At 29.8% G+C, this 17,121-nt stretch overlaps 1 protein-coding gene across 1 annotated transcript; it reads left to right on the top strand.

Moving 5' to 3' along the window:
* The first annotated feature begins 1,661 nt into the window (after positions 1-1,661).
* Positions 1,662-16,011, top strand: LOC128953847 (mucin-2-like). The gene is made up of 13 exons (XM_054299369.1): positions 1,662-1,780; positions 1,843-1,887; positions 1,966-2,160; positions 4,051-4,122; positions 4,188-4,379; positions 4,465-4,716; positions 4,776-5,075; positions 5,135-5,332; positions 5,403-14,930; positions 14,993-15,172; positions 15,240-15,317; positions 15,380-15,492; positions 15,571-16,011. The coding sequence occupies exons 1-13, from the start codon at positions 1,687-1,689 to the stop codon at positions 15,643-15,645; spliced, it is 11,322 nt and encodes a 3,773-aa protein (XP_054155344.1). The 5' UTR covers positions 1,662-1,686; the 3' UTR covers positions 15,646-16,011.
* Positions 16,012-17,121: the final 1,110 nt, after the last annotated feature.

Raw genomic sequence — 17,121 nt, 5'->3', positions numbered from 1 at the left:
AATGAGATTCAAATAATAACACAAAACTTAGAAACATTTGATAAAAAGTAAGAATAAAGATTTGAATGCAAAGGACATCAAATTCGTGACCAGTGGTCATCTATCGGCCAAGAGTTGGACCACTTAACCATTGATAAGATGATTAAAAAAAGTTTCTTTTGATTTACTTTTGTTTTGATAGAATAAATGTCTACAGTTTTGTGATATTTATCGAAAAATTAAATAAATTTTATAAAACTATTGAATGTCTTAATCAAAAGATTTATATCAATTGATTTTGATCTGAAAATTTGAAACCATTTGACTATATTATAAATAATTAATAGTTTTTGAATTGAATTAATAAAAACAAATACTCTTATCATATATAATATTAAGACTTTACTTATCAATGTTTGTCAATATGACAACACAAACACAGTCAGTATTTTTACACATAATGTCTTATTAATAATAATTTAATTAATAGATTACATTATCAGACATTTTATTTTAAGCTACAATACTATAAACTTGTCTTAACTTACTATAAATAATAATAATAAAAATCATTGATGATTGTTTGATTGAAAATTTGTTTAAAAATTAAATAAATTGCTACATAAATTTTCATAAAATAGATAAATTTATTTGGAAAATATTAAATCATTTTAAAAAAATAATAGATATTAATATTATATTGTAAATATAAAATTTATTTTTTATATCAATTAATTTTATAAATTAAAAAAATATCTTTAAAAACAATTTCCTTTAAATTTAGAGTTTATATTAGTTACAGTTATTTTTATTTTAATAAAATGTTTAAATAATTAATATATTTACTACTTTTACAAAATTATTACATGGTTTACAAACATAATAAATACAAAAATTATTATGTGAATCTCTTTTTCTGATTTAATAAAAAATTTAAATAGAGTATAATTTTTATTAATAATTAAAATTATTTTATCGCAAATTTTATAAACCAATTATGAAATATTAGTATTTTCCTTAAAAATGGATAATAAAAAATATATAAAAAAGATAATTTGACGCAAAACTATTGTATCAAAAAAAGTCATTACGGGATAATAGTTGTGTCAAAATGATGTATATATTGTAGATATAATGTACTAATAGTTTGTTCCGCGAAAATGTTGTCATTATTTAACTCCACATCAAATCCTTTGCAGATCATGACTTACCGGTAGATTTGATGAGTTAATGAAAAGTGAATACTTTGTATTACAGTAAAGTTATTTATGAACACACCTCTCCTTTTTTCTATTGGCTACCTGTGCTTACCTTGGATAGTTGGATAGCTATGTATTATATATTACCTGTATAACTTAGCTGTCGGTCACTTACAGTTTATATCTAACATTGTGCACATCTTTTTTAAATAGTTGTGTTGAAATAAAAACTTTTTTAATCAGTTTATTAATTGTCTTATTAATTAAGTATAATAACAATTAATAATAATAATAATAACAATAATAACTTAACCTTGCTTAATCTATCTTCAAAAAACAACCAAAAATTGTCATTGAACTTGGTCATATCAAAGAAATTATTATTATTATAGTTTTGATTAAGTTTAAATAAAAGTTTTGTTTAAAAAACGATTCATATAATTAGAAATTTGATACAACAATGTTCTAATAAGTTATAGGATTAAGTGTTGTATAATCGGGTCCAACGATGGACCTGAAGATGTTTTGTGGTCACCGGATGTGTGCCATATTAGTCGCAACCTTTGTCTTTCTGGTCATTTTACTTTCACCAGTATTTTCAGGTATTGTATTCATTACCGGTTATAATACCAATGATATTAATAATTCATGAAATGACTTATAGCACCGTTTCATTCATACGGAAGATACAGATCTCCGCGAGAAAAAGGTATGAAAAATAAGTTTTTTTAATAAATTCTTTAATATATTTAATTTTTAAATAAATTTTTTAAAATTACTTTTAAAGGCTGCTATTATTTACTAAAACATTATAAGAATGGCCAACAAATTGAAACAAATGAGCCCTGTTTGAACTGCACCTGTAGTAATAGTATGCTTATGTGCTATCTAAGGGTCTGTCCCTTTATCCGACCTCTTGGAGAGCGATGTATTATTGAGAAAGTCAAGGGAGAGTGTTGTCCAGCCATAACATGTCCGGACGGTATGTATTCAATAGTTTTTTTTCTCTAACATTTATCGTCACATAATAAAGTTTGACAAACTTTTTTAGTTAAGTAAACCGGTATAATGGGGACTAAATTTTTTATAGAAATTTATTTATTTTATTAGTTATTTATTTTAAAAATTACTTTATCAGTAATTAAAAAAATATATTTATTTATAACATACGCAACCCGGGTATAGAAAGTGGGAGGGGGTCTGTCAATTAAGTTTGATATTTAAATTTATAAAAATCATTCAAATAACTTGTTTACTAATAAGACTCAGTGCTTCCATCTATGTGTTATTGACCGCCAACTGTAAAGTTTTTTAACTGTAAAAAACAAAGTTTAAAATTGTATGAATCATAACTTTTTAGTTGTTTTCGCAATTTTAATAAAATTTACACTAAGTTTTTGCTTACTTTTATTGTTGAAAACACTTATCAATCACTAAACTAGTGATAATGTGAACGATAGGCCATCGTTTCGCTGATCAGTTTGGTCACCATATATGCACTGGTATTTTTTAGCCACCAGTGCTGTAAGCGATACGGGAGGTCGGCAGGGGTTGAGTGTTGTCACTCAGGGTGACACTCAACCCCTGCCGACCTTCCGTATCGCTTACAGCACTGGTAGTCAGTGGTATCAGCGAAACGATGGCCTATCGTTCACATTATCACTAGTTTAGTGAATGATAAGTGTTTTCAACCATAAAAGTAAGCAAAAACTTACTGTAAATTTTATTAAAGTGTAAAATAATATTAATTTCTATTAAAACTAAAATATTAACTTTTAGTATAAATTTTATATTACATTTTTCATTTAAATCATTGTAATAAATGATTTTAATTTCTATATATAGTTAATACGTTTAAAATGTATAAATACTATGATTCATGGGATTTTCAATAAATATTAAACAATAAATTATAAATATAGATATTAAGGATAATTGAGATAACTATACATACATTGATACAACTTCTAGGTTTAAGTGCAGTCTTTCAATTGATGCACAGATCTCCGTATATTTGATTACTCGATATTTCTTAATAAACAATTAATAATTAATTTTATAAATATTTATAAGTGTTGTTAGAAATACATGAAATTGTTATCAAAACTTTCAATTTGTGCTAAAGTCTCCAAATGTATTGATTTATACAGTAATTTAGTTGCATTATAACTACTGTAGTGTTGGCAAAAAAGAGATTTTATAAAATAATAGAGATATTTCTAGAAAGTTTCTAAAAGAAATTTCTATGAGATCCCCAAGTTAATTCTGTTATTTCAATATTTGTTATCTTGTAACATTGTTATTACAAGTAATAATTAAATATTATTATTAGTATTTTAATTATTAATTAAAGTAAAAATAAATTTATTTAATTATATTTAACTATAATATAATAAAATGATGAATAAAATTTTATAAAACTGATTATTATTGGATAATTATACTTATTTATATAGGTATCCCATTTGTATAATATTATATATACAATATTATGTCTCATTAATATATTTATAGTATTTCCAATAACTATAGATATACGGATCACATAGTTAACAATAAAGTTAAATTTCTATAGAAATTTTCTAGAAACTTTCTATTTGCTCATCTCTAATTATAACTCACAATAGTAGTAATAAATATTTATATTGATTATATATTAATAGTAATATATTTTTTATTTAGATTAACTTAATAAGCCAGGTCAATTAATTTAGTCAATTAAAATTTTTCTTTAAGTGAAACTTTGGATGAAATATTGATTTGGATTTCGGATAAAATATTTTTTGACATTTTTTGTCTAAGCCTTTGAATTTTAAATTTTAAATAAACAGAACTCTGATTTAAAAAATACATTATATAAATCACATTATAGTTCCCGATCCCGAACCTGAACCCGACTTTCAAACGACTACAACAACAATGGAACCAATGGAGTCCGGACCAGGTTTGGCATATATATTGATAGTATAATACATTATAAAACACAACATATTTTTAATATCTATTTAGGCTGTTATTTGGACGGACAGTATTATAAAGAAGGGGCACAAATACCACAAGAATATGGAAAGCCGTGTGAAATATGTTATTGTTTACGAAATACCAGTGCGTGTGTCGTCCAAGAGTGCGCTCTTCAGGGTGTCAGTGGTTGTACTCCTATTTTTAAGACCAACTCTTGCTGTCCAACGAGATATAATTGCTGTAATATTTATATAATTTATATAAATATTTTTAAATATAAATTTATTACTGCTTTGACTAAAAAATAACAATTTAATGACTATAGCGAGCAAAGCGGCCACAACTGTGCCAACTGTGTCATCCATAAGGGGAGGTATTTCACGTGCAAGAGGTTGTGATTTAAATGGCATTCACTATAGCGATGGAGAAGCCGTTCCTTCAAAGAATTCTTGCGAACACTGCTATTGTATGAGAGATGAAGTGGTTTGTGCCGTACAAGAGTGCAAACCTCCCTGTGATGGATGTGTTCCCATTCCCAGCGATAACGATAGCTGTTGTCCGGAACGATATGAATGTCGTAAGTTTAATATGAATCACATTTTTCTTACAAATCAATCAAATATTTGCATTAAATAGTTGTCACAACAAGAACTGTGTCCTTCACTAACACTTCATTATCAACCACTCCGTCGACTCTTACCACTCGCACAGCCACTGCTACGAGACAACCTTCTGCTAAAAAAGACGACTTTTCAGACACATTCGATACGGAGACGTCCACCAAAGCATCGGGAATTCCCGGAGAAGTTAAATCAACTACAAAATATCCTGTCAAAGGTATTGTTCCCGGAGAGAGTCAGATTAGTGGTCAGGAAAGGACCACAAAAAGGACAACAAAGAGACCCGTTATGACTCCTGGAATGATACCCGGAGAGGGTATGCAAACAATTATGTCAATTAAAATATTCTAATAGTTATTATATTGAAATCAATAGGTATTTGTCGACAAGAGGGCCGAATCTATCAAAATGGTGATCGGGTTATATCCCGTGACCCGTGTATGGACTACTGTATGTGTATTAATAGTGTTGTCTATTGCGATGAAATAATGTGCGAACAAAATGAATTGACTTTGAATGACAAATGCAAGAAAATTACAGATGAAAAGCAATGCTGTCCTAAATATAAATGCGGTATTCATTCAATCATTTAATACAAATTCATTTATTTTTATTAATTTTGTTATTTTTTAAAATACCGTAGAAAACGGTACTACAATTGCAACGACAATAACCGCTACAAGAACTACAATAATGATGGACACGACAAGCAAACAACAAACAGATATATCGACATCAACTCAATCAATGACAACTGTTTCGGGTATTACAGAGAAAACTATAAGTGATATTCAATCAACAACTCAATCAAAAGAAACAGTTAAGACATCAGAGGCCACAATAGGTAAAGAAATGACTACTGTTTCCATACAACAGATAACAACTGAATCAACTAAAGACATGGAATCAACAACTATTGCATTCAATATTACAGATACAACAATTAAATCTACAGAAGTAATGAAATCAACTACTGTTTCAGATATAAAACATCCAACAACTGATGAGAGGTTGTTTACAACAGTTTCACCAATAATTTCAGATATAAGTCAACCGATTACTGAAATAACTGACAAAATAAAAACAACAACTGTTCCGACAATTGTTTCAGATATTCAACATCCAACCATTGTTACAACTGATGAGACATTGTCGACAACAGTTTCATCAATTGTTTCGGATATAAAAACAACAAGTAAACAAATTGATGACATCAAGACAACGAAGAGTGATATAGAAATAACCACTTCTTCAGAACCACCAGTTATTGATAAAACAGATAAAACTATATCAGAGACAACACCAGATAAAAATGTGACAATTACTTCAACAAAACAGACAACAATAATAGCAGAAGATATGGAGTCGACATCTGTTCCGCCCGTTGTTACAGATATAAGACATTCGACGGTTAAAACAACTGATGACATAATGACAACAACAAGTGATATACAGACAACTACTCCATCAAAACCATCAGATTTTGAACAAACAACTAAAAGAACATCAGATTCTACAACAGATAAAGAAGTTACAACTGTTTCGATAGAAAAGACAAAAACTGATACAACTGTTACTCCAATTGTTTCAGATAAAAGATTTTCGACAACAAAGACAAGTGATATTGAATCAACCACTCCGTCAACCGATTTTGAAAAAACAATTAAAACAACATCAGAGACATTGACAACAACTAAATCAAGAATAGATATGGAATCAACAACTGTTACACCTATTGTTGAAGATATAATACATCCAATTACTGATATAACTGATAATATGAAGACCACAATAAATGATATACAATCAACAACTTCATCAAAACCATCAGATTTTGAACAAACTATTAAAACAACATTAGATTCATCAACAGATAAGAAGGTAACAACTATATCAATACAACAGACAACAACTGAATCAACTAAAGACATGGAGTCAACAACTATTGCACTCAATATTACAGATACAACAATTAAATCTACAGGAGATATGAAATCAACTACTGTTTCAGATTTAAAACATCCAACAACTGATGAGACGTTGTTCACAACAATTACATCAATTGTTTCAGATATAAGTCAACCGATTACTGAAAATACTGACGAAATGAAAACAACATTTGTTCCGACAATTGTTACAGATTTAGGACATCAGACAACTGAAACAACAACAGAAGAAATACCTATTGTTAGACGTTTATCCACATCTCAGCCAAAAATTAATGACACAACTATTTCGACACTAATACCAGATATGACTTACTCGACAACACAGTCATCCATTACAATCAAAAGTGTCGATTTTGATAAATCTGTAGAAATGACCACTTCATCAACTGATGACATATCCGCTATAAGAGAGACATCAAGTAATGATATGACCACACAAAAGTCGATTACAGATAAAGAGACGACAATTGTTTCAATACATCAGACAACAGATAGATCAACTAAAGATATATTGTCGACAACAGTTCCATCAATTACTTCAGACAAAAAACATTTAACAACTGAGGCAACTGATGAAATAAAGACAACAGAAAGTCATATAGAAAAAACCACTCAATCAAAACCAACTGATTTGGATCAAACAGTTAAAACAATATCAGAGATGATAACAGATAAAGATGTGACAACTATTTCAATAAAACAGTCGACAACTGTTCCGTCTGTTGTTTCAGAAATAAGTCATTCGACGGTTGAAACAACTGATAAAACATTGTCGACAACAGTTTCACCAATTGTTTCGGATATAAGAACTACGAGTGAAGAAACTGATGATATAAAGATAACGAAGAGTGMTATAGAAATAACCACTTCTCCAGAACCACCAGTTATTGATAAAACAGATAAAACTATATCAGAGACAACAGCAGATAAAGATGTGACAATTACTTCAACAAAACAGACAACAATAATAGCAGAAGATATGGAGTCGACATCTGTTCCGCCCGTTGTTACAGATATAAGACATTCGACGGTTAAAACAACTGATGACATAATGACAACAACAAGTGATATACAAACAACTACTCCATCAAAACCATCAGATTTTGTACAAACAGATAAAGATGTGACAACTGTTTCGATAGAAAAGATAAAAACTGAGACAACTATTACTCCTATTGTAACAGATATAAGACATTCGACGGTTAAGACAACTGATGAAATAATGACAACAACAAGTGATAAAGAAACTATCACTTCATCAAAACCACCAGATTTTGTACAAACGGATAAAGATGTGACAACTGTTTCGATAGAAATGATAAAAACTGAGACAACTATTACTCCTATTGTAAAGACAAGTGATATTGAATCAACCACTCCGTCAACTGATTTTGAAAAAACAATTAAAACAACAGTAGATAAGTCGACGACAACCGATATTTCAGATATAGAAAAGTCGACGACTGAAGTCACTAATTATACAAAATCATTAACTTCATCGAAACCATCAGTTGAAACAACATCAATGTCTACAACAGATAAAGAGATGACAACTGTCTCACAAATTGTTTTAGATATTAAACATCCGACAACTGAAACAATTGGTGATATGAATTCATCGACAATTGATATACAATCAACCACTCCATCCGATTTTGAAGAAAAAGTTAAAACAACACCAGAAGTATTGACGACTACTGAGGCAACAGAATCAGTCACTAAACTAATAACTGATTTTATTTCAACGACAATATCTGCTATTAAATCAAGTGTTAGTATAGAATCAACCGACACATCCAAATCTGATGTCACGACAACATTACAAAGTATAACCAAAGTTTCAGATATTATGGATTCGACAACAAGTGAACCAACGTTTACAGGAATGTCAGTCTCTAATGTCTCTGAAGATGTCAAACCTATTACAACAGCTGTTCCAATGAAAGTAACGACAGAAGCAATTTATATCACTAAAGAGCCACAATTGAAGACAACAATTGCAATACAAGACACTACTCTACAAGATGTTACAACTATTGAAACAATGACAACACGTGGAGACAAATTAAAATCAGATTCACATATAACTACAGAAATTTCAAAAGATGATGATATGACTACAATTGAACCACAAATACGACAAACAACACCTAAATCTCGAGAGTCGACAACAATTTCTACAATTGATTTAGATATAAGACATCCAACAACTAAAATACCCGAAGAAAAGAAAATGACAGCTATTTCTACTAAAGATTCCGATATAAGAGAATCAACGACTGATACAACTGATGATATACGTCAGTCAACATCCAGTGATGTACAAACAACTACTCCATCAAAATCAAGTATTTTTGAACAAACAATTAAAACAATAGATATGACAACAGATAAAGAAATAATAACTGATTCAGATATAAAACACATGACAACTATTTCATTAGAAAAAACAACTAAATCTACAGTAGATATGGAATCTACAACTGTTTTACCGATTTTCTCACATATAAGACATCAGACATCTGAAAAAACTGATGATATCAAGACAACAATAAGTGATATACAAATAACCAATCCATCAATTCAGACAACTTCAGAGTCAACAACTGATAAAAAATTTGTTACTCAAGATATAATACATACAACAACTGAATCACCAATGGATAGAAATGTAACAAATGTTTCAATAGAAGAGACAACTAAATCAACAATAGATTTGAAACTGTCAACTGTTCCGCCAACTGTTTCAGACATTAAACAACAGACAACTGAATCTATTTATGATATCAAGACAACACTTATTGATTTACAATCGACTACTTCACCTAAAGTGAAACCAATTTCTAAGTCGACAACTGATAAAGATTTTACAACTGTTTCGATACAACAGACAACTCTTAAACCAACAAAAGATATGGAATCGACAACAGATTTACCAATTATTTCAGACAAAAAGCAAACGACAACTGAAGAAATCGATGAGATGAAGACAAGTGATTTACAATCAACTACTCCATCAATGTTTACAATTAAGACATCAGAATTGACAACTGTCTCGAAAGAACAGACAACGAAATTATCAAAAGATAAGGAGTCGACAACAATTCAGCCAATGGTTACTGATATAAGTCATCAAACAATTGAAACAACTGATGACATAAAAACAACAATAAGTGATATTCAATCAACAACTTCATCAAAAATATTAGACTTTGAAAAAACAGTTAAGACATCAGAAACCACAACAAATAAAAAGATGTCAACAGTTTCAATGATAGAGTCAACAACTGTTTCACCCGTTATTTCAGATATAAGTCATGAAACAACAAAATCAACTGATGGCATAATTACAACTACAAGTGATGTACAAATAACAACTCCATCAAAACCATCAGATTTTGTACAAACAGTTAAGACAATATCTGAGACGACAACAGACAAAGAGATAACAACTTTATCGATACAACAGACAACTGAATCAACAACTCAACAACACATGGAGTCGACAACAATTTTGCCAAAAATTACAGATATAAGTCATCTTACAACTGAATCTACAGATGAAATAAAGACAATAACAAGTGATATACAATCAACCACTCCATCAAAACCATCAGATTTTGAACAAACAGATAAAGATGTGACAACTGTTTCGATAGAAAAGATAAAAACTGAGACAACTATTACTCCTATTGTTACAGATATAAGACATTCGACGGTTAAAACAACTGATGAAATAATGACAACAACAAGTGATATAGAAATCACTTCATCAAAACCATCTGGTTTTGACCAAACAATTAAATCAATAGTAGATAAAGAAATGACAACTGTTTCGATAGAAGAAATAACTAAATCAGATGTGGAGTCGACAACTGAAACACCAAAAGTTATACCTATTGTCAGACGTTTATCAACAGCTCTACCAAAAATTAATGACACAATTGTTTCCACAATAATACCAGATATGACTTATTCGACAACACAGTCATCCATTACAATCAAAAGTGTCGATTTTGATAAATCTGCAGAAATGACTACTTCATCGACAGATGACTTATCAACAATAAGAGAGACATCACGTGATGATGTGACCACAGAATCAGTTACTAAACTAATATCTGATTTTATTTCAACGACAATATCTACTCTTAAATCAACTGTTAGTATAGAAACAACCGACACATCCAAAGCTGATATCAGTGATTCAACAACAATTGGCTCCACTTTTACGGTCGCCAATGTTTCAGACGACTTTAAACCCATTACAACAACTGTTCCAATAAAAGAAATGACAGAAACAATACTCACGAAAAAAGAGCCACAAATGGACACAACAATTGCAATACAAGAGGTTACAACTGTCGAAACAATGACAACAAGTGGCGACAAATTAAAATCAGATTCACATATAACTACAGAAATTTCAAAAGATGATGATATGACTACAATTGAACCACAAATACGACAAACAACATCTAAATCTATAGAGTTGATAACTCTTCATCCAATTGATCCAAACAAATCAAGATTGACAACTGAAACTATTGATGATTTAAAAACGACAGTTAATATACATTCTACCACTTCATCAAAACTTTTTGATTTTGAAAAAACAGTTAAGACATCAGAGACTACAACGACACCACCAACAGATCAAGAGACAACTGTTTCTATACAACAGACAACATCTAAATTACCAAAAGATATGGAATCGACAACTCTTTCATCGATTATTTCTGACAAAAAACAATCACCAACTGAAACAATTGATGATATGAAGACAAGTGATATACAATCAACTACTTCATCAATTGACATAACATTAGAGTCATTGTCGACAACTATTCCATCCATTATTTCAGACACAAAACATTTAACAAATGAATCAACTGATGAAATAATGACAACAATTTATATACAATCAACGACTCCATCAATATTTTCAACTAAACCAACCTCTGAGTTGATAATTGATAAAGATTTGAAAACTACTGAAGATATAATACATATAACAACTGAATCATCAATGGATAGAAATGCAACAATTGTTTCGATAGAAGAAAGTACTAAATCAACAACAGATATAAAGTTGTCAACTGTTTCGCCAATAATTTTAGATATAAAACATACAACAAATCAAACAAATGATGATCTGTTTTCAACAACAGTTTCACCGTTTGTATCAGACATAAGAGACCCGACCACTAAAACAACTGTTACACCTATTGTTACAGATATCAGTCATTTAATGAATGAAACAACTGTTGATATGATGACAACAACAAGTGATATTCAAACTACAGTTAAGACAATATCAGAGATAACAGCTAAAGATATGACAACTGTTTCACCCATTGTTTCAGATATAAGTTATGAGACAACAAAATCAACTGATGATATAATAACAATAACAAGTGATGTACAAACAACTACTCCATCAAAACCACCAGATTTTGTACAAACAGATAAAGAGATAACAACTTTATCGATACAACAGACAACAACTGAATCTACTAAAGACTTAGAGTCGACAACTATTGCACTCAATATTACAGATAAAAGTCAGCCGACAATAAAAACTACAAAAGATATGGAGTCGACAACTGTTCCGTCTGTTGTTTCAGAAATAAGTCATTCGACGGTTGAAACAACTGATAAAACATTGTCGACAACAGTTTCACCAATTGTTTCGGATGTAAGAACTACGAGTGAAGAAACTGATGATATAAAGATAACGAAGAGTGATATAGAAATAACCACTTCTCCAGAACCACCAGTTATTGATAAAACAGATAAAACTATATCAGAGATAACAGCAGATAAAGATGTGACAATTACTTCAACAAAACAGACAACAATAATAGCAGAAGATATGGAGTCGACATCTGTTCCGCCCGTTGTTACAGATATAAGACATTCGACGGTTAAAACAACTGATGACATAATGACAACAACAAGTGATATACAAACAACTACTCCATCAAAACCATCAGATTTTGTACAAACAGATAAAGATGTGACAACTGTTTCGATAGAAAAGATAAAAACTGAGACAACTATTACTCCTATTGTAACAGATATAAGACATTCGACGGTTAAGACAACTGATGAAATAATGACAACAACAAGTGATAAAGAAACTATCACTTCATCAAAACCACCAGATTTTGTACAAACGGATAAAGATGTGACAACTGTTTCGATAGAAAAGATAAAAACTGAGACAACTATTACTCCTATTGTTACAGATATAAGACATTCGACGGTTAAAACAACTGATGAAATAATGACAACAACAAGTGATATAGAAATCACTTCATCAAAACCATCTGGTTTTGACCAAACAATTAAATCAATAGTAGATAAAGAAATGACAACTGTTTCGATAGAAGAAATAACTAAATCAGATGTGGAGTCGACAACTGAAACACCAAAAGTTATACCTATTGTCAGACGTTTATCAACAGCTCTACCAAAAATTAATGACACAATTGTTTCCACAATAATACCAGATATGACTTATTCGACAACACAGTCATCCATTACAATCAAAAGTGTCGATTTTGATAAATCTGCAGAAATGACTACTTCATCGACAGATGACTTATCAACAATAAGAGAGACATCACGTGATGATGTGACCACAGAATCAGTTACTAAACTAATATCTGATTTTATTTCAACGACAATATCTACTCTTAAATCAAGTGTTAGTATAGAATCAACCGACACATCCAAATCTGATGTCACGACAACATCACAAAGTATAACCAAAGTTTCAGATATTATGGATTCGACAACAAGTGAACCAACGTTTACAGGAATGTCAGTCTCTAATGTCTCTGAAGATGTCAAACCTATTACAACAGCTGTTCCAATGAAAGTAACGACAGAAGCAATTTATATCACTAAAGAGCCACAATTGAAGACAACAATTGCAATACAAGACACTACTCTACAAGATGTTACAACTATTGAAACAATGACAACACGTGGAGACAAATTAAAATCAGATTCACATATAACTACAGAAATTTCAAAAGATGATGATATGACTACAATTGAACCACAAATACGACAAACAACACCTAAATCTCGAGAGTCGACAACAATTTCTACAATTGATTTAGATATAAGACATCCAACAACTAAAACAACTGATTTGAAGTCAACATCCAGTGATATACAAACAACTACTCCATTGACTGATTTCGAACAAACAGTTAAATCAATATCAAAGACGACAATTGGTAAAGATTTGACAGCTATTGAAGATATAAAAGATACCACAATTGTATCACTAATGGATAGAAATTTGACAACTGTTTCGATAGAAGAAACAACTGATAAATTTACAAAATATATAGAGTCGACAACAGTTCCGCCAATTGATTCAGACATAAGACATACGACTAAAAAAACTGATGATATAAAGACAAGTGAAATACAATCAACAACTTCATCATCAGATTTTGAAGAAACAGTTAAGATAACATCAGAGTCATCGATGACAACTAAATCAAGAATAGATATCGAGTCAACAACTATTTCATCAATTATTTCAGATAAAAAACAACAAACAACTGAATTAACTGATAATATTAAGACAATAACAACAACAAGTGATATACAATTAACTACTCCATCAATACTAACAATTAAGACAACACAAGATAAAGATGTAACAGTTATTGTGGATTCAAGACATACCACAACTGATTCGATAGAAGAAACTACTAAAACAACAACAGATATGGAGTCGACATCTGTTCCGTCAATTGTTTCGTCAGATATAAAGCATTCGACGACTGTTTTAGGAAAAGATACGGATTTGACTACACTTTCATCAATACCATTGAAATCTGACACAATAACTGGCGTTAATGATAATACCATTTCGACTACTAGTTCGTCGACTTATACTTCAACTGATTCACAGTCCACTTCAAGAGTGTCTGAACCAACTATAAAATTGACCACAGATTCTAGTATATCATCGAATGACTTCATCACAACTTTGATGACCACTAGCAGTGATATTATAAAGACATCATCTGTTGATACGACAACAGAGTCAGTCACTAAAATGATAACTGATTTTATAAATCAAACGATGAAAGAAATTAAAGTACAGACGACAGCGTCTGTGACTCCATCTTCTGCTTCTTCTAATGTTTCTTCGATGACAACTGCGGGTGAAATGGATCTTCCAGAGGGAGGTTTGACATTCATTTCAAAAATAGTTATTATTTTATATAACAAACTTGTTTTTCTCCAAAAGCCTGTGTTTACGACCAAAGGGTCTACCAATCGGCCGAACAGATCCCTCGCCCACATCCCTGTGATTTCTGCTTCTGTTTCCGTGGAGATATCATATGTCTTCAACAGACATGCCCTCCGCCTATCGCCCGGTGCTTTGAAACACATATCGAGGGTTTTTGTTGTCCACGATATGAATGCCGTAAATAACTAATACTTTATTTTTCGTTAAATTTTATATTAATTTAAAATTATGTAATTTCATTCAGCTGTCCAATCGACTACAGTTAATGTAACACTCACTACACCCGGCCCTACAATGCCTACACAAATGGTTGAGAAAAAAGGTATTTATTAAAAATTGAAATAAATTTCACTTGACTTATAATATTTGAAATTCATATGAAAGGCTGTGAAATAAACGGAATCTTTTATGGTATCGGAGAAGTGGTTCGGACGGCTAGTAATCCATGTCTTGAATGCAAGTGTGACCACAAAGGAGTCATGCAATGTGACCCTAAGGTTAGTCATCAAAACTCAGTCTTCAATTTAAAAAAAACCAAATGTAATCAACTCTTGTGTTTCTATTTTTTTTTATAGGAGTGTTCACCTCAGGCACCGTTACTTTTAAGAATGAACCGACAGTTCTTTGACGGTTCACAATCCAAGCGATGATAATTTATTAATTAATTTATCAAAAAACTAATTGTTATTTATATTACAAAATGTCATAACTATTTAAAACAAAATACCAATCAAAGTGTTCGTCACACTTAAGTATCGGACAAAACTTAGCGCTCAACTCATCAAACAATTACTTAATTATTACCAAACATTTTGTGCCAAATCTAGTGTACTCTTTAATGACAAAAAAGGAAACGATTGGCTATAAAAACACTTATTATTTCTCAAAAATCAATTACTCATAAACAAGAATATTGTCCAAGAAGTCACTCAATAACACAAAACTATTGATATCAATATCAGACACAAAAATCCATTCAAAAAATATTGTAAATTAAGGTATTTCTCTACATTTGGTGTGGGAATCATATATTTTATTTGGACATTAGTTTTAAAATTACGATTATTAACTTAAATTTGCAAATTGATTACAATAAATAAGCAATAATAATAATTATTATATAAAACTATACAATATGTTATTTTTAATTGAAAATTACATATTGTGTTCAAGTTAAATGTGATATACAGTAAAATAAAATGATATGAGATTAGTGGTCAATAACTGTAATAAATTATATTTGATTTTGTATAAAGTTTTTATTTTACTTAAAATTAAAAAAACTAAAGTTATATTTATTGTAATCAAATGCATATTCAAATGGGTTTTTTAAATTCAAGTGCTCAACAAAAATATATCGCAACCAAACTTATTGCTCATTATATCTAATGTCTGATTACAAGCGGTAGTGATATTTGTAAAATATAGTATATATTAATATATTTGATATAATAATGTCGGAGCCATTGACCGTCCCATTGGTTACGGGCTTTGGTGGCCACCAATGGCTCTCATTCTGGGATTCATTTTAACAGTTTAACACGTGTTAAATGAGAGACACGTATTTCATGTGATGGATGTGAGGATCACCCAAAACATTAGTCCATTATATTTACTATTTTTATATAATACAGTATTATAATTATTTGATAGTTGTAAGCAAAAGCATTATTTTTAAAAATAAAAAAACAATTTCTTAATATTTATCACTTAAATTATTTCAAAATATCTATAGCTTATACAATACATATTTAGTTTTACAAAAATACCGATATATACGGTACTAAATTGTAAAATACTATAAGCTATTGTATACTATCTGTCCTTTAAAATAATGGCATAATTAAGAAATATTAGTTATCATATAATTAATAAAAAATTTAGAATATTCAATATATATATAAATTTAAATATATTTTTAAAAACCAATGAATTAGCATCAGAGGTATACTTTGTAATATTAATAGTTAAATACTAAATAAGTTTATTAAATCAATATTTTTAAAATACTGTATAATGTAAATAATTTTTAATACATAATTAATTATCAATTGATAAGGTAATTGTTATTTTTTAAATTTATACACAATTCATAAATATATAGCTGAATTTTTAAAAATATATAA

This window comes from Oppia nitens, unplaced genomic scaffold (genome assembly GCF_028296485.1).
Source record: "Oppia nitens isolate AA-2021 unplaced genomic scaffold, nextdenovo-longstitch-racon4-pilon3 scaffold23_pilon_pilon_pilon, whole genome shotgun sequence".
NCBI lineage: Eukaryota > Metazoa > Arthropoda > Arachnida > Sarcoptiformes > Oppiidae > Oppia > Oppia nitens.
Note: the sequence above shows the minus strand (reverse complement) of the source record. Positions and strands in the feature narration are given on the sequence as shown.